The sequence below is a fragment of the Podarcis vaucheri genome, assembly GCF_965113315.1.
Source record: "Podarcis vaucheri genome assembly, chromosome: 1".
Classification (NCBI taxonomy): Eukaryota; Metazoa; Chordata; class Lepidosauria; order Squamata; family Lacertidae; genus Podarcis; species Podarcis vaucheri.
In genome coordinates, this window is record NC_138759.1 from 12,894,312 (window position 1) to 12,918,104 (window position 23,793).

General features: G+C 43.7%; 3 protein-coding genes across 4 annotated transcripts in view; 2 read left to right on the top strand and 1 right to left on the bottom strand.

Annotated features, from left to right (window-relative positions):
- Positions 1-7,279, top strand: part of ADSS1 (adenylosuccinate synthase 1) — a 28,970-nt gene extending 21,691 nt beyond the window's left edge. Inside the window, exons 10-13 of the mRNA XM_082218498.1 lie at positions 752-876; positions 1,797-1,894; positions 2,532-2,681; positions 3,577-7,279. Of these exons, the coding sequence (XP_082074624.1) occupies positions 752-876; positions 1,797-1,894; positions 2,532-2,681; positions 3,577-3,629 (426 nt within the window). The 3' untranslated portion in view covers positions 3,630-7,279. The remainder of the gene's footprint in view (positions 1-751; positions 877-1,796; positions 1,895-2,531; positions 2,682-3,576) is intronic.
- Positions 7,280-9,355: 2,076 nt separating this feature from the next.
- SIVA1 (SIVA1 apoptosis inducing factor) lies at positions 9,356-19,530 on the top strand. The gene is made up of 4 exons (XM_082220051.1): positions 9,356-9,598; positions 16,731-16,922; positions 17,379-17,535; positions 19,020-19,530. Exons 1-4 carry the CDS (start codon positions 9,481-9,483, stop codon positions 19,075-19,077), a joined length of 525 nt encoding a protein of 174 aa, XP_082076177.1. The 5' UTR covers positions 9,356-9,480; the 3' UTR covers positions 19,078-19,530.
- A 1,225-nt stretch (positions 19,531-20,755) lies between these two features.
- Positions 20,756-23,793, bottom strand: part of AKT1 (AKT serine/threonine kinase 1) — a 125,876-nt gene continuing 122,838 nt past the window's right edge. For both annotated transcript variants that reach the window (XM_082218412.1, XM_082218411.1), the window contains exon 14: positions 20,756-22,874. In XM_082218412.1, the coding sequence (XP_082074538.1) occupies positions 22,795-22,874 (80 nt within the window). In that variant the 3' untranslated portion in view covers positions 20,756-22,794. The remainder of the gene's footprint in view (positions 22,875-23,793) is intronic.

Genomic DNA, 23,793 nt, shown 5'->3' on the forward strand with positions numbered 1-23,793 from the left:
TGACATCCTTTTATATATTTGAACATGGCTATCATGGCTAACCTCCTCTTCTCCAGGCTAAACATGCCCAGCTCCCTTAGCCGTTCCTCATAAGGCATTGTTTCCAGGCCTTTGACCATTTTGGTTGCCCTCCTCTGGATACGTTCCAGTTTGTCAGTGTCCTTCTTGAACTGATCCTCCAACTTTCATTTGGAGGCAAGGATTATCTGAATTGAGCATCCTTTATCCTATGACCTGCTCAAATAATTTCTGTTAATGGTGTGGAAGATATAAAAATAAATAAGAATAAGTGATTGATGAAAGAATATTTTTAAGGATCAGTTCCTTGTGTACTTCTGGCACTCAGAAAATAATTTTACATATCAATTCTTAATGTTGGCTTTCAACGCTGTATGTAGTGTTTCTCAAACCTTTCTGTTCATATTCTTGTGAAACCCTGGTAGGCAAACATGGAGTGATGTCCATCAGATTTCTCCTTCCTGGACCAAAATTCAGGCATCTCATACAGTCCCAACATCCTAATTTGTATTGTTCAGTTAAGCAGAAGTGCTTTTTCTGAGTTGGCGATAAAATACACAATTTATAATTCAGATTAAAAATGTGTAATTAGTATGGAAATTAGAATTCTACTTCTGGTTTTTAGTACATCACACACCTGTTGAGTTTTAAATAAAACAAATATGTTACATTGATCGCCTGATGCTTAGGATTAATGTTGCAGAAATCTCACCTAAATATTTGTCTCTGGCAGGAAATGGGAGATCTTTTACAGTCCCGAGGCCATGAATGGGGAGTGACCACAGGCAGAAAAAGGCGCTGTGGCTGGCTTGACCTTGTCATATTGAGATACGCCCATATGATCAACGGATTCACTGCGTAAGCATCACAGATTTTGAGCTACACTTGGAACTCATAACTTTTTATCCCGTGGAGTACAAATATGTAGGTAACATTAAGATAAGATTAGCTTAGCAAAGTGTTATGTTTTGTGCATTGATAAGAGCCAATTGCTCCAGGTGTCATAAGGATGATAATATCAGTCTATATGGAATTGCTGACAGGATTGCAATATACACTGCTCACAATGTTTAGGAGGAGTGAAGCAGTCAATAAGAGCCAGGAAAAAGGAAACCGTGTTCATGGCCATGTGCTTTGTGGCTTGAACATGGAGTTGCTTGGCAGTTTGGCAAGATTAACGGAGGGGATACAACACTCTGCACTGCACAGTTTAGCTAAACTGGAACAGCGATTAGCTTTAACCCAAGGTTCATAGGCTACTGACTTAACGGAAAAACATGGTGATGACAATGCTTGCTTGAGAGAGGAGGGTTTTGAAGCAAGAGGGCATGCGGTTCCATAGTCTGCCCCTAATCCCTTAGCCCAAGGGTCAAGTTGCATTTGCACTGGCCCAATGAGCATGCCCTAGAAGTGGTTTCCTAGTCCGCTCTTGAGGTTCCAAATTTGGGTTGGTTCCAGCAGATCAATAAGAAATTTAAAAAATCACCCCCACACTGCATTCAGGTTTTTAAAATGCATTTGATACTTACGAATAGTACCTATTCTTTAAAATACATGCATGTAATGCTTGACTTCATATTCTGCAAAGTTTCTGAAAATCTTTATTAAAGTACCTATAATATGCGTATTTATTATTTATTCCGTGATTACTCGTGTTCATATTTATTCATTCAGTTTGGCCGAATGAATTCAGATGAAGACAGATGGAGGGGATTAAAGAAGGTGCTGAGTGAGGATTTGTTTGACATGTAATTTTACCTCATGTTTCTTTTGGGCAGCCTGGCATTAACAAAACTGGATATTCTGGATGTATTTGATGAAATCAAAATTGGTGTAGCTTACAAGCTGGGTGGCAAAAGAATTCCATATTTTCCAGGTATGTATCGATGGCTTAAATAGTTTATTATCAGGCTTCCTCCCCTTCCTCCTTTTAACTGCTACATTACAAGTGTATGTACACAGCTCTGCTGGTAGAGCATGAGATTCTTAATCTCAGGGTTGTGGGTTCGAGCCCCACCTTGGGCAAAAAGATTCCTGCATTGTAGGGGGTTGGACTAGATGACCCTTGTGGTACCTCCCAACTCTACAAATATATGATTAGTACTGTTGCTTGTGCCAACAGGTTTCTAGAGTTGACTTGAGATTTGTTTTTAAAAGTGCCAGAATTTGGTAAACAGAACCAAATGCCCTCTCCATTATTCCCTATGTACATAGGAAGTTGTCCTTATATAAAGACAGACCATTGGTCCATCTAGCTCAGCACAATTGACACTGACTGGCAGTTGCTCTCCAGGGTTTCAGGTTGGAGTCTTTCCCAGCCTTCCTTAGAGACTTCAGAAATTGAACCTAGGAATCTTTTTGTTTGCAAAGCACATGCTGTACCTCTGAGCTGCCAGACATGTCTCATGCAATCTAGTTTAAATTTAGCCAATTACACTTTGAATTTTGTTCACGCCAGTTGATTGCAACCATTTAGCTTATAGAAACATCCTCACTTTGTCTCATTTTTGAAGCTAACCAGGAAATACTGCAGAAAGTGGAGGTGGAGTATGAAACGATGCCAGGGTGGAAAACCGACACAACAAGTGCCAGAAAATGGGAGGAACTTCCACCTAAGGCACAAAATTACATTCGGTTTGTGGAGAACCACGTTGGGGTGGCAGGTACATATCGTTTTGGCACTCTTCCTAGGAGGCATTCCATGTGTCCGCCAAACCATGCAAAATTATTTCCAGTTGGGCAGAAAAGTTGTTCCAGCTCTGGGGGGATTTAATTAGATCAGCGGTTCCCAAGCACTGTTTGCAGTACTCTAGAAAAACCTTGTAGTGATTGACCCCTCTCCTATGCTTCCCTATCCAAAAGGCACCTGCCCCACAACATGTAAAAAGTAAATAAATCCCTGTGCCAGCTTTGAATATTTACAGGATCTGAACTGGCAGTCACTGACCAGGAACAATATATATTCAAGGCACAGGGGATACCTCCATGAAGATGTCAACCCATTGTCCAACTGTGAAAAACGTGAATTCCATGCTAGGAGTCATAAGGAAAAAGACTGAAAACAAAACTGCCAATATCATAATGCTGTTGTGCAAATCTGTGGTATGGCCACCTTTGAAATACTGTGTGTAGTTCTCTCCTCAAGAAGGATATTGTAGAATTAGGGGGAAAGTTCAGAAAGGTAAACCAAAATAATCAACGGGAGGGAGCAACCCCATTTGAGGAAAGGTTACAGCATATGGGGCTTTTTAGTTTAGAAAAGTGAGTAAGCAGGAAGCTGAGATGTATAACATTTGCATGGTGGGGGGAAGTGGGCAGGGATAAGTTTTTTGTGTGCCTTTTAAAAAATGAAGCAGGTCTGTAGAACTTCAGAGGCAAATCACAAGAATAAATTGTTAAATGTTAAAATGTCTATCTGCTACTACACTGCAGTTCTGAGATCATTTGCTCTTGAAGACTCTGGTCTACACATTGGGATTACATCATAAAATAGATTCCATTATGTTGTTTACTCCCCAAGTAATTGTTCTAATAATTTTTTATTTCTCTCCTCTTCAGTGAAATGGGTTGGAGTTGGAAAATCAAGGGAATCGATGATCCAGCTCTTTTAAACACACAAAGAACATATTTGCCAAGAAGCAGTTTATTGTACATCTGTTCCTTTCTGTACCCAAACCAAGATGAAGATGCTGTTCTTTCTAGACTATGATTAGACATGCCTTGTACTTGTCATATTCTCAAGTAAATGTATCCAAAAATTAGGAACACAGAATAAGAACAGAAATTTTGGGGAGGGGAATCTTAAGGTAACATTTAAAAAGTGCCAAACCTGCACTGAATTATTTATTCAACTTGCTACCAGTAGTGAAGTTTATTCCAGATTGCAGAAGGTGTAAGGAGGAGGTTCCAATTACTATGTCAGGAAGCAATAATATGGCAGTGTTCAATGTATGTGGCATTTAAAATTGTGCTGATTATGGAGCACTGCACTTGTGTAAAAGCCAGCACAATTCAGTAATTCTCTTTCAAGCCCAGCAGTCAAAGCGACTACTTATTTTAGAAATAAAAGCTCTTCAGATATAAAGGGAGAAGAGATGCAAAAGAAGTTATGTCATGGGGAGGAAGGAAGGCAATAGCTTAAGTCCTTTTTTTGGCAGTGGGTCAAACTGAAAATAGCCAACAGACCTAAGGGATAAAGAGCTTCCCTTGCAATATTTCCCAATAGGCACTCCACATGAAGTCCTTCAGAGATGGTGCTCTCTTGTGCCATTGTGCAGTAGGCACAAGGACAAAGAAACCACAGCAAAGTAAGAAAATGCCCAGGGAAACCAATCTTTGCAACATCCTGAAGTGCATCACTACATGGACAGGGTGTGGCTTCACTACATCCTTCATTTCAGCAGAGTAGATCCCTGGTCTTGGACCCTATGTTGCCAAGCCATAGCATGGATTCCCTTCCACCAACATTACTTGCCACTGTGCTGCTTGATCACCAACAGAATAAACAGGTAGATTTAAAAGAGGATTAGATAGATTAATGGAGGATATCTATCTATCGTCATCTACTAACCCTCATGGCAGTGTTCAGTCTCCACATCTGAATACCAGTTCTAGAGTGGAGAGTGTCTGTTGTACTTGGGTCCTGCTTGTGTGATTCCTGTAGGGACCTGGCTGGCCACTGTAAGAACAGGATGCTGGACTGGATGGGTCACTTGCTTCAGCCAGGGGGCTCTTCTGTTCTTAAAACAAGTTAACTAGAGTGGCTCCTCATCAGCCTTTCAAATAATGAGTACAGAATGACAGTGCTTTTTTCTATGGAGCTGTGCTATTATGGACTGTGGAGCTCCAATCCCAGCAAAATAAGCAGTGTGTATGAAGGAGGAATCCTTTTGGTTCATGCAGAATAGCAGTGTGGTTTTTTGATTTATTCTGTGTAGTTATCCATGTGAAGTAGAGGGCCTAGGGCTTGGATCTGTTGCTACTTGGCTCCATTAAAAAAAAGATTAATTGTGCCATTGCAACCACATGTTCCCCATGAATATGAGTGTGTTGTGGGACAATGAAGTGCCAAGCTGGAATGACATAATGGTGAATGTTGGTCTGGATGCACTTTTAAGGTCACTGCTTCCAGTAGCAAAGGATGCGTCAGCCTCTGTCCATCCATCTGTACCACAGAGGATACTTGCCTTACAAGGTTGTGTGAAGGATTAAAACTAGATATTGCCTGTGAAGTGCCTTGAACCCTAGAAAGGGCTATACAGATCCTAAATATTGTGATTCTGACCTTATTGAGGCCAGAAGGTCTACCATTACACAATGAACAAGTTTTAAAATAAAGCAGCCAAGGTGTGTTACAACTGGGTGCTCCTGAATTGTTTTTATTGTGGGGGATTGTGGCCCCTGCCCCTTGCAATACCATTGCCTTGGACAGCTTGGAAATGGAAGTTATAGTTTATTCATAACTAATAGAAACTCAGGAACAGAGAGCACTGCATTGACTCTCACTGCCTTCTGCTTATTAGTTAATGGTTACAATTCAACACTGAACTAAGCATGCCTAAGCCCAGTGAAAACCAATGAGCTTTGGTGGTTTGGACTGTGACCAATGCCTTTCCTGGGATCCAGAGTAGTGTGTGTGCTTGCACAAAGGTATCTCTTAATTTTTCCTTTTGGTGGCATCCTCTCACGGAGGCTGCTGCCAGGAGAGCTGAAAAACCTTGTGGACAATCTTTTAAAACTCTGGATCCTAGTCCTTATCTCTGCCTTAGTTTTGCCAGTTGTAACATGGCAGGTAATACTTACTTACCTACCTCATGTCGACAAAGTAGGCTCTAGCCCGCACTCAATGATACACTTGTTAGTCTTTAAGGTGCCAAGGGGTTCTTTGTGTTTGCTGCAACAGACTGCTCTGGAATAATTTTTGTATGTTTTTATGAGAATAACGGTGGGCCTCACCCTTTTGAGAAGACTAACTTTCTGATTCACAGATTATGTTGACTTAACTTTCAGACTTAAATGTTTTGTTAAATAATTTGTAAAAGTGCTTTTAATTGACAGGAGGACCACTGCCAAGTCAGTTTTCGTTGCTGTCACAAATAGCCCAATAATTTTTCCCTTAAGCCATGGTGCCTTGGCGTATATGCATTTGGCCTTTTGCCTTGCAGTTATCAAGCTTTGCTCTATAATCACTTATGAGTGACTGGCTTACTGCACCTTGTGGCTTGCTTCCTGCTTTGTAATTTGAAATGGCATTGTAGTCCATTATCTTTGCCCATTTGACTTTTTTTTTTACGCTGCTAACAAGATGCATACAGAATTGTAAGAGGAGGAGGGGTCCTTGTAGGCCATCTTGTCCAATCTCCTGATTGCAATAGACTATCCAGAGCTAGTGCATCCTCAATAGATAGAAAGCTGCTGCAATAGAAGAAAACTGCTGCAGTCTTGCAATATAGGATGCTTAAACTCTTTCCAAAGTCTGTGTCAGTTGAGCAGCCTAACCTGGGGCAACATGAACCACAGTCTACTGGGAAGTGTTCCCGTGCAACATCCAGTGAAATTAATGTGAGCTGTGCAAGAACTTTGCTTTGATAAATCACATTCGCTTCAATGGAGCTGGCATGGAAGAACTCACTAGCACATCATGCCCAATGACATCAGGCTTTTTAGTTTGCACTAAATCACAGTTGACCTATTGTTCTGTAGCCTTATTCTGTATTAACTAATCCATGAAGAATGTTATTAAGTTATTTTAATTGCAATCTGTTCTCAGTAATAGCACTGAATAAAATTCAATTTATTTTTATTTATTAGGGAATCATGTTACAGTCCACAGTGATTCAAACCAGCATAAGAAATGTGTTTCTGTACAATGCATGCTACTCTCTTGATGGTATCCTGTTAAATATTATATTGAACATTCACTTGAAATTTGTTTATAATTAGTTTCACAGGTTACATTTAATATTCATAACCTGAAGCAAATTGGTATGGTTGAATTAATAGGGTTGAGGACAGCATGGCAAGACAGTGAAAATGTCTTAATTGTGCATCACAGCAAGGACTACAGTAAAAAGGTCAGGTTCCATGCATAACACTTTTATGATGCTCTATATCACACTTGCTGATACTAGCTGGGTGCACACAATTCAACAGATGCACTAGAAGTGTTCTCTTGATTTATTTTTGTATATGGTCAATAGGGCTGTACACTTTTATCTTACAGCTCTTTCCTTTGCTTTATAAAGCCTTACAAGAGTAAGAATTTGGTCTCTTGAGTCTTCTTTTGCATTCACAGAAAATCTTGATCAATATTCCACTGCTGTTCATGAGAATCTGTAGCAAATTAGCTAATGTATGTCCAGGGGGCAGTTCTGGTTTTTACATCGACTTGGTTTGTGTGTGTGGTAGAAGAAAGAGGTCAGTGAAACTCTTTTAACCTGGTCCCCAAAGCTCAGCTGAAACCTCTTTGGGGAAAGGGTTCTACAGCTGGGGCAAATCCACAGCAAAGGCCCTTAATCGCTAAAGGAGATCTTAATGACTGGGCAGGTCCATTTTTTTTACTCAAGTTTCTTAGATCCTGGCCTTCCTCCCATCTTGAGTTCAGGGTAGCTAGTAACCAATAAACAATCATGCAAAACAACACATAATATAAATCACAAAACCACACCTGAAAATAGTTTACCCCAGTATACAAATGCCTCGCCGGTATAAAAATATATGTGCTACAGTCTGTAATGTGGAGCAGATAGTCCTTGATCTAATCTACGACCTACTGTTTTTAAAGAAAAAACAGTATCCTGAATTGTACCTTAAACAGATGGGAGATCTTTTAACAGTGGTTAACATTGGTAAAATGTATGTTCCATGTTGCTGGTTTCATTAAATAATCTTAGCGCCAGCCTTTTAGAACCCAAGGGCACATTTGGAAAACTAAGAATGTCATGGGTACCACCTCAAACTGTCTGCCATCAGGTTAGTCGTGATTGGTGTTTGTGGTAGACAGCCAAAAGAAGACAGCAGAGGAAGAGGATCTAGGAAGACAAAAAATAATGGGAAGGCAGAGTAGTGCAATTCTCCTACAGTCATTAGAGCAGCATATCTGAGCCTTCAGTCCTCAGCTCTCCCAAGTTCCTGCCAGGGTAATTCTGCTCCTGCAAAAATAAAGCCATTGAACTCCAGAAACTTCAGGAGCAGCAGGATGCCAGAGAATGTGAAGTGGCTGCCACCTGGCACACCTCCACCGCCCATCATAGGGAATGCTTTGCAGGTGAAGACCAACAACCTGACTCAATACCTGGTTATGCTGTGCTACCCACACTCTGTCAGTACACTTTCCAAGAGGAAGGCAAAGCACCAGCCTCAAGTCCTGCCCCCCCCCCCCGGTTTCCTAAGAAATATGCCACTGGGCCCATGTGTTCCCTGCTAAGTACCTCAAAATACAAGAAAAAAGCCCAACAAAATTTGTAAAATAAAGATTGGGAGGGGCAAAGTGCTCCCCAGATCTGGCAGAGATTTCAGATTTAGCTACTCTGTCTTGCACCAGTTGGCGTTTCTGTATAGTTTTCAAAGGCATACAATTTACTGGCCAGTTCCCCCTGCCCTGGTATGCATGTTCAAGAAGGGGTTGCAAATGGAACATCAATCTAGGTTCTTAATTTGAAAGAAAGGAGGGGCAGTTAGAAACCACTCTGTGCCCGTGTGAGCTCATGAGCACACAAAGAGATAAGTGCAGGGGAAGATGGTTTAAGAAAGGAGGAAGCCGCGTTTGGGAATAGTTACTTTCTTGCTGCAACATTTTGAATAAGCAGTTCCTTGGTGAGGTTCTTCTCAGCTGTGCGCAGCTGCGCCCTTTAATTAACTGAACATCTCACGAAATCAGCAACGCAACAAGCCAAGCCCAAAGAAACAGAAATTTTTATTTTATTATTTTATTTTTCATTTTATGAATGAAATAGAAATTTTTATTTCATAAGCATTTATTCGGCGTTTGATTGTAAGAAAAGCCAGAAAACGGTTTACAAATATATATATATATATATATATATATATATATATATATATATATATATATATATATATGGCAACAGTACGACTTACCTACACGGAAGAGCCTCGGCACCACCCCCTAGCGATGACATCAGGGCTACGGTTCCTGTGGTAGGAGGGCCCCTGCTTAGAGCCCCGCCCACACACCGTCAGAAAACCCGCCACTGCCCCGCCTACCTGTGCTTCCAACGCCGCTCTGCGTCCTTCCTTATTGGCTGACACGCCCCGTGACGTTGAAGTAGGCGGGGTGCGTGGCGGCGAGATCCGAAAGAAGTTTGTTTTGCGTCGCCGTCGCCGCAGCTGCTATTTTCCCGCGCGGGAGGGCCCAGCCAGCTACATAAAAAGCAAGCGCTTCTCTGCCGGCGTCGTCTTTTGGTTCCGCTGGTCTCCTTGGGCGCGTGGCGTGAGGGGAAGGGGATGCCGAAGCGCTCCTGCCCGTTCGGGGACTCTTCCCCGGTGCAGCTGAAGACCCGCGTGAGGCTGAGGGAGCTGAGCCAGGGCGTCCAGGGCGAGCGCTACCGGCGCGAGGTCTTCGGTGAGGAGGAGGCGGCGGCGGCGGTTGGGCGCGAGGGAGGGTCTCGGAGCCGTGTTCTCGCGAGGACGAAAGTTTGGCCAAGGGCGCCGTTGCTTGACCAGTGTTTCACTCTCGCGAGAACTGAGCTCATTCTCTCGCGAGAACTGAACTCTTCAGCGGGGTGGGGGTGGGGGAAGGAGCAGAATGGAGCAAAGCCCCTTTTATTCTGGAAGGGGGAGATTCCTCCGTCTCCACATCTCCCAGCCTTTGCTAAGCACACAGCTCAAGCCTGCCTGGTGTTTGTTTCCTCTGAAGGGAAAACACTCTGCACATGCCCAGGGGCAGTGGTTCTTTCCTGGAGGGCGTTGTTTGAAGAGATTTCCTCCCTCTCCTCCGCACCTCTCAGCCTTTCCCTGCTAAGCGCACAGCCTAAGCATGCCTAAGCATGTCTTTCTTTCTGCAGATGTCCAGGGATCAGGGGCTTCTCTCTTGAAGCGGAGACACCCCCCCCCTTGCCCTGCCTCCCAGTGTTTCTAAGCATAGAGGTGCTTGACCTCGAACCTGCCTGCTTTTTCTTATGAAAGGAGAGCACTCTGCACGCGTCCAGGAATTAGTGGTAATAATAATAATAATAATAAAAATAATAAATAAAATTTATTTATACCCCGCCCTCTAAGCCAAGGCCGGGCTCAGGACGGCTAACAACCAATAATAAAAACAAGTTGAATGAATACAACTTAAAAACAAGATTAAAACACAACATTAAAACAATTAAAATGCAGCCTCATCACAGGAGGAGAAAGGAAAAAGGGGGAGGGAATCAGATTGGCTCCAAGCCAAAGGCCAGGCAGAACAACTCTGTCTTACAGGCCCTGCGGAAAGAAATCAGATCCTGCAGGGCCCTGGTCTCATGAGGCAGACTGTTCCATCAGGCCGGAGTCAGTGTTGAAAAGGCCCTGGCTCTGGTTGAGGCTAATTTTAACTTCCTTAGGGCCCGGGACCTCTAGGGTGTTGCTATTTATGGACCTTAAGGTCCTCCGTGGGGCATACCAGGAGAGGCGGTCCCGTAGGTACAAGGGTCCTAGGCTGTGAAGGGCTTTAAAGGTCAAAACCAGCACCTTGAACCTGACCCTGTACTCCACCGGGAGCCAGTGCAGCTGGAAAAGCACTGGGTGAATGTGCTCCCATGGCAGAGACCCTGTGAGGAGCCTCGCTGCAGCATTCTGCACCTGCTGGAGTTTCTGGGTCAGCTTCAAGGGCAGCCCCGCGTAGAGCAAATTACAGTAGTCAAGCCTGGAGGTGACCGTCGCATGGTTCACTGTGGCCAGGTCGGGGCGGGAAAGGTAAGGGACCAACTGCTTGATGCGGCAACTGGTACAGTTCAGCGATTTTTACACTCCAGACTTCTCTTAACCGCCTTCGCCTCTTTAGGATAGGAATGGGCATCGTGTGATGAAACACATGGCAGACGAGCTCTGCTGTGTTTTGAGAGGGAGATTCCTGACTGCTACCTTGGTGCTCTGGACTTCTACCCCAAAATCCTCCCTTGGGGGCACTAGCGCTTAGGTCATGGTATTGTGCTGCTTGCCTTGCATCTTCTGTGGATGCTGAATCGGATTCTGTAAACAGGGCCTTTTTACAAGAGGGAAATGGGATTAAAGTACTACTCAGCAAAGGAGCAGAGATATATTTTTTCTCTCTTTAACCTGTCAAGGAAGCACAAGCAGTTGCTGGGGAGGCTAGTTCCCCTTGCTTTGGAAACCACATGCAAATTGAAATGGATAGAAATAAACATTGCCGTAAAGCTGTGGTTGCCGCTCCACTTTGAAGTTAGGCTTGAAAGCAGCACTCTATTTTAACCAATAGAATAAGTTGTGTACTTGATTGCGTGTGTGTGTGTGTGTGGTGCCCAAGGTCCCCCCAAAGTTGGTGACTCCTGCTGCAGAGCCACTCTGCATTGCACTTTCCAACTTTAATCCTGGTTACATTCTGTCAGCATCGCCCTAGAGCCAGTGCACCAACTGGACTCATGCACCTCAACCCCGACTGGGCCGGGCGAGCTGGGTAGCACCGCCAGAGACCTCCTTTCTCACAGGAACAGGTCACAGTGCTGTGGACTCACAGCTTAGAGCTGAGAGCACCGGATTCACTGTCTCAATAATACAGTCGTTGCGCAGCAGAGTTTTGCAGAGTCTTGCAGAGTATAAACCACTCGGAGAGCAGCTCTGTAGAATAATCTTCCTTTTATTCTGTAACTACAACTATGATACAAAGCTATATACAGAGCTGAATATTCTAAGCATAAATCAATGCTACACTGAGAGTCTGCAGCTGCACTTAGCAGCAATCTTATCTCTAGGATCTCCAACACTCTCACTTTCTCCGATACACTGACTGACTGACTCTCTCTCACACACAGATATGTTGCTGGGCAGAATAAGTAGATAGGCAGGACACACCTCCTCCTCTCTGGAGAGTCAGCAGAGACCATCAGGAGATTCTTGGGTGTGGGAGGGGTGAAATCTCCTCACATTCTGCAGTGTGATTTTAAAATTTCCAGCTCCTTGCTAATTACCGTATTTTTTCGCCCTATAGGACGCATCTCCCCCCTCCAAAAATGAAGAGGAAATCTGTGTGCGTCCTATGGGGCGAATGCAGGCTTTTGCTGAAGCCTGGAGAGCGAGAGGGGTCTGTGCGCACCAACCCCTCTCACTCTCCAGGCTTCAGGAAGCTATCCACAAGCCTGGGGAGACTGGCGGGAGTTCCCGCCGGGCTCGCAAGGCTTGCGGATAGCAGCCTGTTCTGGGGGCTGGGGTCGGGGGAAGCTCAGGCTTTCCCCACCCCTGGGGGGGGAAAATATTTTTTATTTATTCCCCCTCCCAAAAAAATGAGGTGCGCCCTATGGGCCAGTGCACCCTATAGGGCGAAAAATACGGTAATTTGGTTTTATCTCCATTGTACCTCACTTTCTTTTTATTTGCATGTTTATTCATGCGTCTTTATCTACATCACACATTGGTGTGCTTTTGTGTGTGAAATCACACAGCTTTGCTTTTGTGCACATGAATGCATGGCCACGCATCTGGTGGAAGGTGCATATATCCTCCCACCCTCCCTGTACACAAATATTCTGTCTCTCCCCCTCATTTTCACCCTACGCTGCGTTTCCTTTTTTTTTTTTTTAATGATATTTATTGGGAATTTAAAGTTACAGAAAAGAGAGAAGGAAAAGCAAAGAAAAAAGAGATTAAACAATACAAATCAATAAAAAGAAAATAAAAAGTACCAAACATACAATACACCAAAATAAAAAACAAGAACAAAAAATAAATTTAAAAACAAATCCAATATTCCCATACCCTTATCTTCATTAACTTGTTTCCTCGACCTCCTCACACCTCCCTTTTTTGTATTCTAATTATTAATTATCTCAGCAAATCCTTTCCATCTTTCACTGTATTCTGTCCTTTAATTGTCTTAATTTATTTTAGCCTTATCTTACCATAAAAACCCTAGAACTTAAAAACTTATTTATACATAACTCCTTATAACATTTCTACTAACAGTCGTTAATTTTGCAATATTTCTCTAAATAAATTTTTAAACTTTCTGCCAATCTTCATCCACCGTCTCTTCTTCCTGGTCTCGGGTTCTGTCAGTCCTTTCTATCTGTTCCATCTAGTCCATCAACCTGGTGATCTTGTGTCCGAGGCTCTTAACTCTTTTCCATGTCCCTTCTGCAGATCTTCTTCATAATTGTACCTGCACTTTACTTTGTCTTCTGCTGGTCTTGTTCTTAATTTCCTTCCTTTGTCTCTGAGGAGTAGATCTCGGGGGAACAACCTAAGAGTGTCTTTATCCCTTCTCGGCCGGTCAGCCCGTTCTCCATAGTTAGCACAAAAATCCAAAAAATATTCCAAAACATACTTCAATGCCCCTCCAAAGTTGAGTGCCTTGACCGCTCCAATCTCCTCCTGGCTCAAAACCAAATCTCAAAGGTCAAAGCATCCCTGCATAGGAGGATCTAACCAACTTGCCATCTCCAGTCTCGACAGGACTCCGTCTCTCCAAGTCTGTCTCACTCCAGATTCAGTCCTCAGAAACGACAGCTTATGCTCCTGCAGGGCCGCATCTCTTTCAACTTGTATTACTTGAGGTTCAACAACAACCTCCTCCTTTGTCTTTTCCGCAACTTGCCCTGTCAGGGCAGATTCCTGGGTCAGTTGTTGAGCAGGTTCTATATCAGTGGTCACTGTTTGACCAAAATTGTCAATTGCAGTAGTCATCAAATCCATCTTCACATGAAGCTGCTCCAACAAAGCACTTGTCCTGCACAAAGCAGACACTAAGGTTTCCTGTGTCAACATTCTTATCCAAGGTCAGAGCCTGTTTCTCACGCTCTCTAATCTCTACAGCTGTAGAGTTCCCCAGGTCCACTCCAACAACAGTTCAAAAGCTCCCTCTAGAGGAAACAATTTCTATTTGTATCCATCCTTTTACAAGCAGATCCAGCAACAAAATTGCTTTCGTTTTTCAAATCTTTGTTCCTTTTTAGTGCAAAAGGAAACATCGGAGTCAATATGTTTCTCTTATTTAACTATCTGTCAACATGCATTATTATTCACAGTCAATGAACTTTCCCCAAACGTCTATCTTTGACAGCCCGTTCCCAGGTTCAAGACGATAGAAATTTATCTTTCTTTACTCCCTCTCCTGCAGGCTTGAACAATTTAAGATTTCCCCCTCTTCTCCTGCTTCCAAGGGGGGTTTGTAGTTTAAACCTATGGAAATTTAGTCCTTTACAGATGACTTTCCAGACTTTAGCTTACGATGTCTTTGCTTCAAACTGTTTACAAAAGCGGAAGGCGGACTTCCTGTTTAGACCTTCCCGCTCCGGTGCCAAATTACGAAGTTTAGTAATCCAATTTTCCGTTCTACTCACAGGTACTTGTTTAGAGTCCAATTATCCACAGTAAAAAAGTCAGCGCTCTCCGACAACAGCAATGCGGCTTCACTCCGTGAAAAGAGCAATCGATTTGAAGCTCACACCACGCTCACCCCACATCGCTCCAGATCCCCGTAGCTGGGTTTCCCCGCGAGTAGGGGAGGCACTAAAGGTGCCAGCCGAATCCCAGGTCCACAGGCTTCTCCCGCCTGTGGTTTTTGATGGGTCTCCGCCTCGCCGTGGCGGTCCAGACCCTGATTTTCACGGAGCAGGTTTCTCCAGATCAGAGGAAGCCCGCCATTGCCGGTGGCGCTAACCCGGAAGTCCCCTACGCTGCATTTCCTATGCCCTAATTTTGCCACAGTGTTCTTTGTGCCACAACTAACACAGCTGCAGGGATCTGTGCAACATAAAAACCTTTAAATGTCAAAGCTGGTATATCTATTACACGTTTAAATCTAAGAATGCAGTGCATGTTGGGAAATCAGGTTCTTATTACTGTATAAACTGTTGCTTGGACATTAGAAGACCCTTGACTTTAACTAACAACCGGTGGTTGTAAGAGTTTGTGTTATAATAAGTTGATAAAATAGAAAGTGCAGATGAGTTGCATATGTTTGTTTTTGTTCCTGTGTGAGAGGAATCTGGGGTCAGTGCTTTATCCTGTGAGTAATGAGCAGTGACTGAAATGTGGGCTGGTGTTCTCATAATGGGGGATTGAATTCTGATGGGGATACGGTATTGGGAAAGTAGGGTCTGTTCCTTGGGTTGTTGCCATCTGGGCAAGTTATGAGCTACTTCACATTCTCGGAACCTAGCAAGGGATCTGTAGGTACCATAAAGAAGCAGCCTTCCTTTCCTCCTATGATGTGACCATAGAATTTTAAAGTTAGAAGGGACCACAAGGGTCATTTAGTCCAACCCCCCTGCAATGCAGGACACATTTGCCCCATGTTGGGCTTGAACGTACGACCCTGCAAGTGCTCCAATTGGAGAACAGACTTTGCCTAATAATAATAATAATAATAATAATAATTTTTATTTATACCCCGGCCAGAGCCGTGCTCAGGGCGTCTAGCACCAATGAAATTTCAGTAAAAACATAATAAGAAAAAAGAAAATGAACAATTTAAAATACAGGTTAAAATGCAATTCAAAATGCAGCCTCGTTTTAAAAGTCAAAATCATAAAGGGGAGGGAAACATAAGGGTCAGACTGAGTCCAAACCAAAGGCCAGGCGGAACAGCTCTATCTTGCAGGCCCTGCGGAAAGATGTCAAGTCCTGCAGGGCCCTAGTCTCTTGTGACAGAGCATTCCACCAAGTTGGGGCCAGTACTGAAAAGGCCTTGAGCCCTAGCTGAGACCAACCTTAACCACCTTGTGACTTGGGACCTGAAAAATGTTGTCATTTGTGGACCTTAAGGTCCTCTGCGGGGCATACCAGGAGAGGCACCCCCGTAGGTCCTAGGCCGCATAGAGCTTTAAAGGTCAAAACCAAAGGTGTCATGGGCTTTGAAGACACTCAAACTCAGGAAGAAAGGGAGAAATGTGCTAAGAGGAAGGCATGGTTGGCAAACGCTTACCATGCTCAACTCCTGCCCGGAAACCTATCTCCCCACTGTGGAAGAATGTGTGGATCCAGAATTGACCTCCACAGTCACTTACGGACTCACTGCTAAAACCCTGCTTTGGAAGACAATCTTACTTGGCTGTGAGTGGTCGCCAAAGAAGAAGAAGAATGCAGGACACTTTTGCCTCATGTTGGGCTCAAACCTACGACCCTGAGATCAAGAGTCTCAATGCTCTCCTGACAGAACTAAAAACTTGCTGAATTGCTTTGGGGGAGGGGATGGAAACATTTAAGAAATTTGGGAGAAGATCCTTACTGCTGGTAGTTATTACTTGCTTGGATTGTCATCACTCATGACTGTGATATCTAAGAACATGCCAGGTTCTGGATTCGGTCCTTGGTGTCTGCAACTCCCAGTCAGCATAAACTTTGCTGAACTAGATGAGCTCCTCTGACTCTGCAAGGCAGCTTTCTTCTTTGCTTTCCTCTGAAATGGAAGCCCTTTTCTGGGTAGGAGAGCATGTCATAATCTGATACAGCAGACTTGTTTCTTTCTTGGGGAAGGTGATATTCAGTGGAGTGGGAAACCAGTTCGAGATAGTTTTCCGTTACCATTCCCACCTTGTCCTTTTTTGCAGAGAAAACGAAACAGCTGCTCTTCAGGGGTGCCCAGGCATACATGGATAACACATGGAACGGCAGCACGGTGGGAGCAGAGTCTCCAGAGCTGCAGGCAGGCAGACCAGAAGCTTGCTCTCGGCTTAGTTGCAGCGGACAAATGTTAATTGGGCAGGATGGAAAACTTCTACAGCCCTGTGCAAGAGAAACAGGTAAGTAAATTTAGCCGGCTGTCAAGTACCTGTGCAGCGGATTCTTTTTCTGTTCACTTTTCTTCTATTGGGTTGCAATGTTAAGTTTGGTGTAACTGTGATATGACTTGCTCCGGTTGGGCTTCTCTGAAGGGAGGAACTGTAAGCCTTGATATTTGTGTGGCGTAGGGAGCAAACAGACTCACAGGGCATATTCAGGTGGTCTGCGGTATTTCTGTGAAGAACAGCAGGCACAATTCCTCCCTTCAGAGCAGCTGAATAGGATTCCGTATGCACCATCTAGTTTAGATTTTGGCATCGCAGAGCCTTGGACTTGATGATCCTCAGGGTCCCTTACAACTCTACAATTCTACGTAGATGCCTTGAAGATTGCGATCTGCTTTCTGAAATGGGTGCTTTTTCTGACACTTGATGCTGAAATCTGTTCTAACATAGAATCTGTACATTTCTACACAGCTCTGCCGGAATGCGTTTCCACGGCCTGCTCCTCGTGCGTAAGAACAGTTGACGTCAAAGAAACTTGCTCTCAGTGCGATCGGCACATATGCCAGAACTGCAGCAGACTCTGCAGCTGTTGCCATGTAGTTGCTTGCTCCTTGTGTTCTGTTACAGAGTAAGTGTCCGTGCGGACTAGGCATGAGTTAAAACTTCCTTCAGTTGGTTTGGGACACACTGCATGCTGAATGTAGCAAACTGGTTGGTAATAGCATTCCTTGCAAAATTGGTTTGGAGTGGGACATATGCCAAAAGCTGTAAGGAAGCATTGGCCCATTGTGTCATAAATCCAGTGGCCTTTGAACCTTGGATTGTAATTTGAACCTAGGTAATTAAGAAAATTGAGGAGAGGGAAAGGCAGTCTAGCTTAGCAGAACTCCCTGCAAATATTGGCATCAGAAATTTTCTCATGCCCTGGAGCAAGGCTGGAGAACCACTTCCAACCACCAGCGAGCCCAGTCCCCAGCCCTTGCAGGCTATTTTAACAGTGTGGCAAATCAAACCTGTGAGCAAAGGCACAGGCCGTTGCAAGCACTGACAACCAGCTGATTAGCACTGTGTGCAAAATCCACTTCTGCCAGGCAGCAAGCCTTTACCTGGCCCACAGGTAAAGGGCCAGAGATGGGCTTGGCTTTGGCACCAACAGCCTCGTGGGCCGAATAGGGAGGCTTCCCAGCCTGGGCTGCTTTGGGAGGAAAAGAATATACCGTATTTCTCGTTCTATAGGACACACTTTTTCCCCTTCAAAAATGAAGGGGAAATGTGTGTGCGTCCTATGGAGCGAAGACGCCATAGCCCCGCGACCCTCTCCCGGCTGGAGAGGTGACGCACGGCTATGGCAGGAGCCTCTCTGCTGCGCCTTTCCGCTGCTCCCTGACCTGCTCTTTGGGGCTGGTGGTGGGCTCCCCCCCGCCAGCCCCAAAGAGCAGGTCGAAAGGAACCTGAAGCCTGGAGAGCCAGAGGGGTCAGTGCACACTGAAGGGGCGCTGGGCAGAGAGGGGGAAAATTTTTTTTTCTTGTTCTCCCCCCTCTACAACAAAGTGCGTCCTATTGTCCGGTGCGTCCTATGGTGCGAAAAATACGGTACATAAATAAGCTCCCCTGCAGCCAACATGAAATTGAACCATGAGTAAGCATGAATGAGTTTGAATGATTTCCCCCCACCTCCAAATACCCACACACTATCTGTTCCTGCTGCTGCTGATCTCCCTGGAACTAAGCAGGGGAGGAGTGAAGCAGGCTTATGATGTTCCTATGAGTATCCACATACTTTGTTTAGGAATGCCTAGCCATTGTATGGCTTAGCATTGCATGAGAACTGTGCCATTGTTTAATTTGTTGCAGTTCTCGGTTACACCTGCCCACCTACATCTCTTAAAGCAGTTTCCCACTGTAGCTAAATACATCCTGCGTGTACAGGTTATTCTGGTGTGGGCCTTGATTTAATCCAGCAAGGCGATTGGTTTTTTGGCTTCCCCTACAGCTTAATTTATTCAGCCTCACGCCTTCCTTGCATGTGGTAGAGGTGGAGCCAGCATTCTCTTCCTAAACTGTACAGAACACAAAGGTGCACTGAATTGCCTGTTACCTTCTTTCTTCTAGGTCCAATGATGTTGGCGAGCGAATACTTTGCAATGGCTGCTCCATGTTTGAGGACTAAAATGCTTGAAATGACAGTACTACGTTTGAAGGACATAATTATCTCCAGGATCTGTAAAGGAACTTGTTTGCTTAAATAGCTGGACAATTCCCACCCTACCCTCCGTCTTGCTACTGTGACATTGGGGTGCCGCTTTATAAATAGTGTATATTTCTACAACTGTAATTTTAATAGAATAAACTTTTTATATTATCTCTCGTAGAGGGCGCATTTGGCTAGCCTTGCTGGCATCTGTTCTGATAAGGCGGAAGAGTTTTATTCAATTACATAGAAAAGCAACGTAATAGAAGGCTGAAACTCGAGGGAGAGCTCATTCTTCAGATGTGGAATCTGGTTCGATCCGTGGCTTTTTTAGATAGGGCTGAGACAAATGGACAACTGTTGCCAGACAGTGTAGACAAAAGTGAACTACAGGGGCCCGATGGGAATAAAGCATCTTCCCATGGCCCTAAACTTTGAGGTGGTCAGAATTTGTGCATGCACACGAAAGCTCATACCAAGGACTAACTTAGTTGGTCTTTAAGGTGCTACTGGAAGGAATTTTTTTATTTTGACTATGGCAGACCAACACGGCTACCTATCTGTAACTGTCCAGATTCAGTTTGTCTCTACTCCCCAGTTCTTAAGTAACACTTTGTTAGCAGTAAAAAAATGAGCCATCTAAATGTTTTAGATATATTTTTATAAACCCACTCATATGACTTATTTTAACTCTCTTCCTTACAAGTAAGAGTGTTTGGGTATGCATGAAAAGCTGAAAACCCTGCTCACATAACCTTCAAAGAGACTCAACCACAAACTTGTAGACTCTCCCGATACTACACCAAGTGGTCACGAGTCATATCATAAATGATGCCAAGTGGTTGTTCATGACACCGGTTGCATTAAATAGGGAACAGGTAAGTAGGAACGTTTAGGTACTTTTTAACTTTTAAAGATCAGTTTCACATTGGACACCCATCAGGAAAAAGCCGAGACAGAAAATGCTGAGGGAGAGCAAGTTATAGCAGGCGGCATCATTAATTATCAGAGAAGCTTTATTTCAAGATAGAGTGGCCACATTTATGTCCAGGTAGTAAAAATCCACTTTTGTAAAGCAGGTTTTGGATCTGAAAGCTTGCTGTGTGTGTGTGTGTGTGTTTAAAAAAACCCTATATGCTGCTCTCAGCCAGATTTTATTGCACAAGTGAACCCTTTGTAGCAGCTTTTTCTTTGGAGAGACTTTTTTCTCAAGCTTCGGCCCCGTTTCCCCTGACCAGCTTTCCCCCTTCCCACCCTCCTCCTTTCACACTCACTTGCTTGAGCTCAGCAGCATGGCTTCTTGCGCATCTCTGTACCAAGTCTGATGAGTCTCCTGGTTGTGGGGTCTTTGTGACAAAAGACCTGCTGCTAATGAGATGCCCCTTAAACACTTCCCATTTTGTATTTGCTGGAAGCGAAGTTCTCATTATGGTTGAGCTCTCGCCTCTCCCCCCAGACTTTGATGGCAGGTATATATATTTTACGTATAATGTAAAATCAAACACCTCGGTCTGCTCCTTTTTCTACTGTAGCTCCTTGGCAACAGCTTGTGTGCCCCCACCTTCTTATAGCAGGCTGATAATTCAGGGAGAAAAAGGTGCATCCAGTTTTGCTCTTTCAAAAGTCTGCATCGTTCCACCAAAGGCAAGGCCCAAGCTAACTTGTTAAAGCACATTTTATTGAAGTATTTTGAGGGAAACTTTCATATCATAAGTAAAAATACTAGAGTTGAATGTTGTAAAAAACAAACAAAAAAGAACACACAAAATGGTGGGATTTCATGTAGAGGGAAAACAGGGTACATTCCCTTTCAAATTAAAAAAAAAAAGGTGTTAAGGAACTGCAGTATATTCAATCAACTTTTTTGCACAGATAAGAGAACAGAAACAAAAGCATATCTAAAAAGAACATAAAGCCACAACTGAATAAACTGATTTGCGGCACAAGCGAGCGTTCAGAAATCCTGGCCCGTGTCAAAAGGCAAAGAGACAATTTAGTTACAAATGTCCGGCAGATTCAAAATGAGGCGGCTTCTGTGAAAATGCAAAACAAAGTGATAATAAAGGGCAGGGCATGGGGGAAGAAAGAGCTCGCTTTTCGAACATGTGGAAGTTTCATCCAATTTTTCTTTTTTTACACCCATCTGCAACTGCAAAAGGCAGAGCTTCCTCCTCACCAGGGATGGGGAACTTGCAGGCGCATGGATGTTGTTGGATCGCAATGCTCATCGGCCCCTGAGAGCGAGCACAGCAGTGCTCCAAAGGGCCACACATTCCCCACCCCTAGATCCAAGTGCTGGTGTCACCACTGAGCTTTCCTCCCCACCCCCCTAAAAATAATCATTAAAAATGTACACTGAAGTGAGTGACGGAACACATGGATGTAGTAATATCAACGTGCATTTCACGTTCCCATTTTTGGAACTGCCTTTTATAAATATACGAACAAAGCTATGGCTTCGGTGCCTGAAATTTGACTTGTCAACTCGTTTGGCAAGATGTTTCGTCGCTTAAGAATATTGTGCGGTTGCTGTCGGCATCCCCCCCCCCTTTTTTCTTTTGTCATTTAATATACAGGCATGCCTGCCCACCCCTCTCTCTGCTGGTCAATTCTGCAACTAAGAAGTGTTTGGGTTTTGGGTTTTTTCCCCAGTTGAAGTTGGTAAAACTGGCTCGTTTCTCCAAGGCACAACTAGTAGGAAACTGGGATGAGAATATAGTCTGGGAAGATGAGTGCAGAAAGACCCTTGTACGACTTCTGCTGGTTTCAACGTGGCCCATGGCAAGAGAAAATGTCCGTGGATATCTGCTGGTATTCAGCAAGATTAAACCTAGATAAATACACTCAGATGGAATAATTAAAACTCACTGCCTTTAGTAGACTACCTCCCAGTGCACTGCAAAATGTAAAGTTCCATACAGCTCCATTTGATATGTAACTATGTACTGTCTTTTAAGAAGGCGTGGTAGCATAACTATCGGTTCTGATTTTACCTCATTGAGGCCGTTAGTGCCATTCCTATTATTAGTATCTTTGCTGACATTTTTTTTGTTTCGTTTCTGTCCAAACAGCGGATGAACCTATTGTTATCGCCAGAGTTTGTTCCGGCTATTTTTGCATTGTTGCTTGTATTGCACTACCTAAATCTGTCTCTCATCCTAAATATATCTAATTATTCAGAGTGCAGGTTCACTACTTACATAATGAAATGGTATGCAATAAATTAAAAAAAAAGAGGTTTTCTCAAATGGTCACTGCTGCTGCTGCTGCTAGGTTGAAAACCTTAAACTTCTTCTTTTTTTAACTTTTTAATAAAGTTTTCCACAAAAAAACCCCAAACCAAATAATAATGGAAAATCTGAAACTGCTAGAAAGAAAACAGTTTTGGTGCATATTCTTAAAAACCAAAAAAGGTCGTTTTTCAGAAGAAAAAGCCTTTTTCTTACATTTTTAATTGCGCTCTATGAGTGGATCCTTTGTCTTCCTTCCTCAAAATTGCTTCAGAGATTCCGATTCAAAAATGCATCAGGATTGTTTTAAATACACAACCTGTGAGGCTTCCTACAAATTCAACTAAACTGTAGTACAAACATAGTTTGCAAATCATGTATCGTAGAGAGATCTCTAGTGTCCGTCGAAATTATAAGGTCCCCAAAATGCAGTCTGATTGGTTCCTGTGAATGGATAAATGAAACACTAAGCCGTTCCGCTGGCCGAGTAAGAGAACTGAGGGAAGTGCGGTCGTCGCTCGCTATCGACATAATCCATATTGTCATCTGGAAGCAGAAAGAAAGCATTCTATTAATCTGTTGAGATACCAATGCGTGCAATGCTTTACGAGCAAGGCTTTAAAGACTTCAGGCTTGTTGGTCTACTTTGTTTTGAGACCAACTAAGTTAGTTCTTGGTATGAGCTTTCGTGTGCATGCACACTTCTTCAGATACACTGAAACAGAAGTTGCCAGATCCTTCTATATAGTGAGAAGGTGGGGAGGGGTATTACTCAGAAAACAGAGAAACCAGTAGGAGAACACTTCAATCTCCCAGGACATTCTATACAAGATCTCAAAGTAGCTGTTTTACTACAAAGGAATTTCAGAAATAGACTGGAAAGAGAAGCTGCTGAATTGCAACTCATTACCAAACTTAAAACCATGGAGAGACCTGGTCTGAACAGAGACATTGGATTCTTATCTCATTATACATGACTAAGCCATTTCTCACCTTCTCTCCCCTTGCCTTTTCCTGTAAGACCTATTGCAGTCGTTAAGAGTCGTCAACAGGCTCATCTCAGCTATCTGCCAATCTCCCATTCCCACCACCCTTCTGAGTAATACCCCTCCCCACCTTCTCACTATATAGAAGGATCTGGCAACTTCTGTTTCAGTGTATCTGAAGAAGTGTGCATGCACACGAAAGCTAACTTAGTTGGTCTTTAAGGTGCTACTGGAAGGAATTTTTTTATTTTGACTATGGTAGACCAACACGGCTACCTATCTGTACTTTGTTTTGGTTACCCAAGACCTACTAACCAGAGCTAGATGCAAAAAGATATGTTGTGTTACAATTAAAGAACAGGGTGCCTCTGAGCAGATTCTGAGCTGGGAATCATTAAACTAAACTGAGCTCACAGTCCTTTCACACAGGAGTTAGCTCCAGGTTAGGGGCTTTATGCAGAAAAGTCCCAGGTCCAATC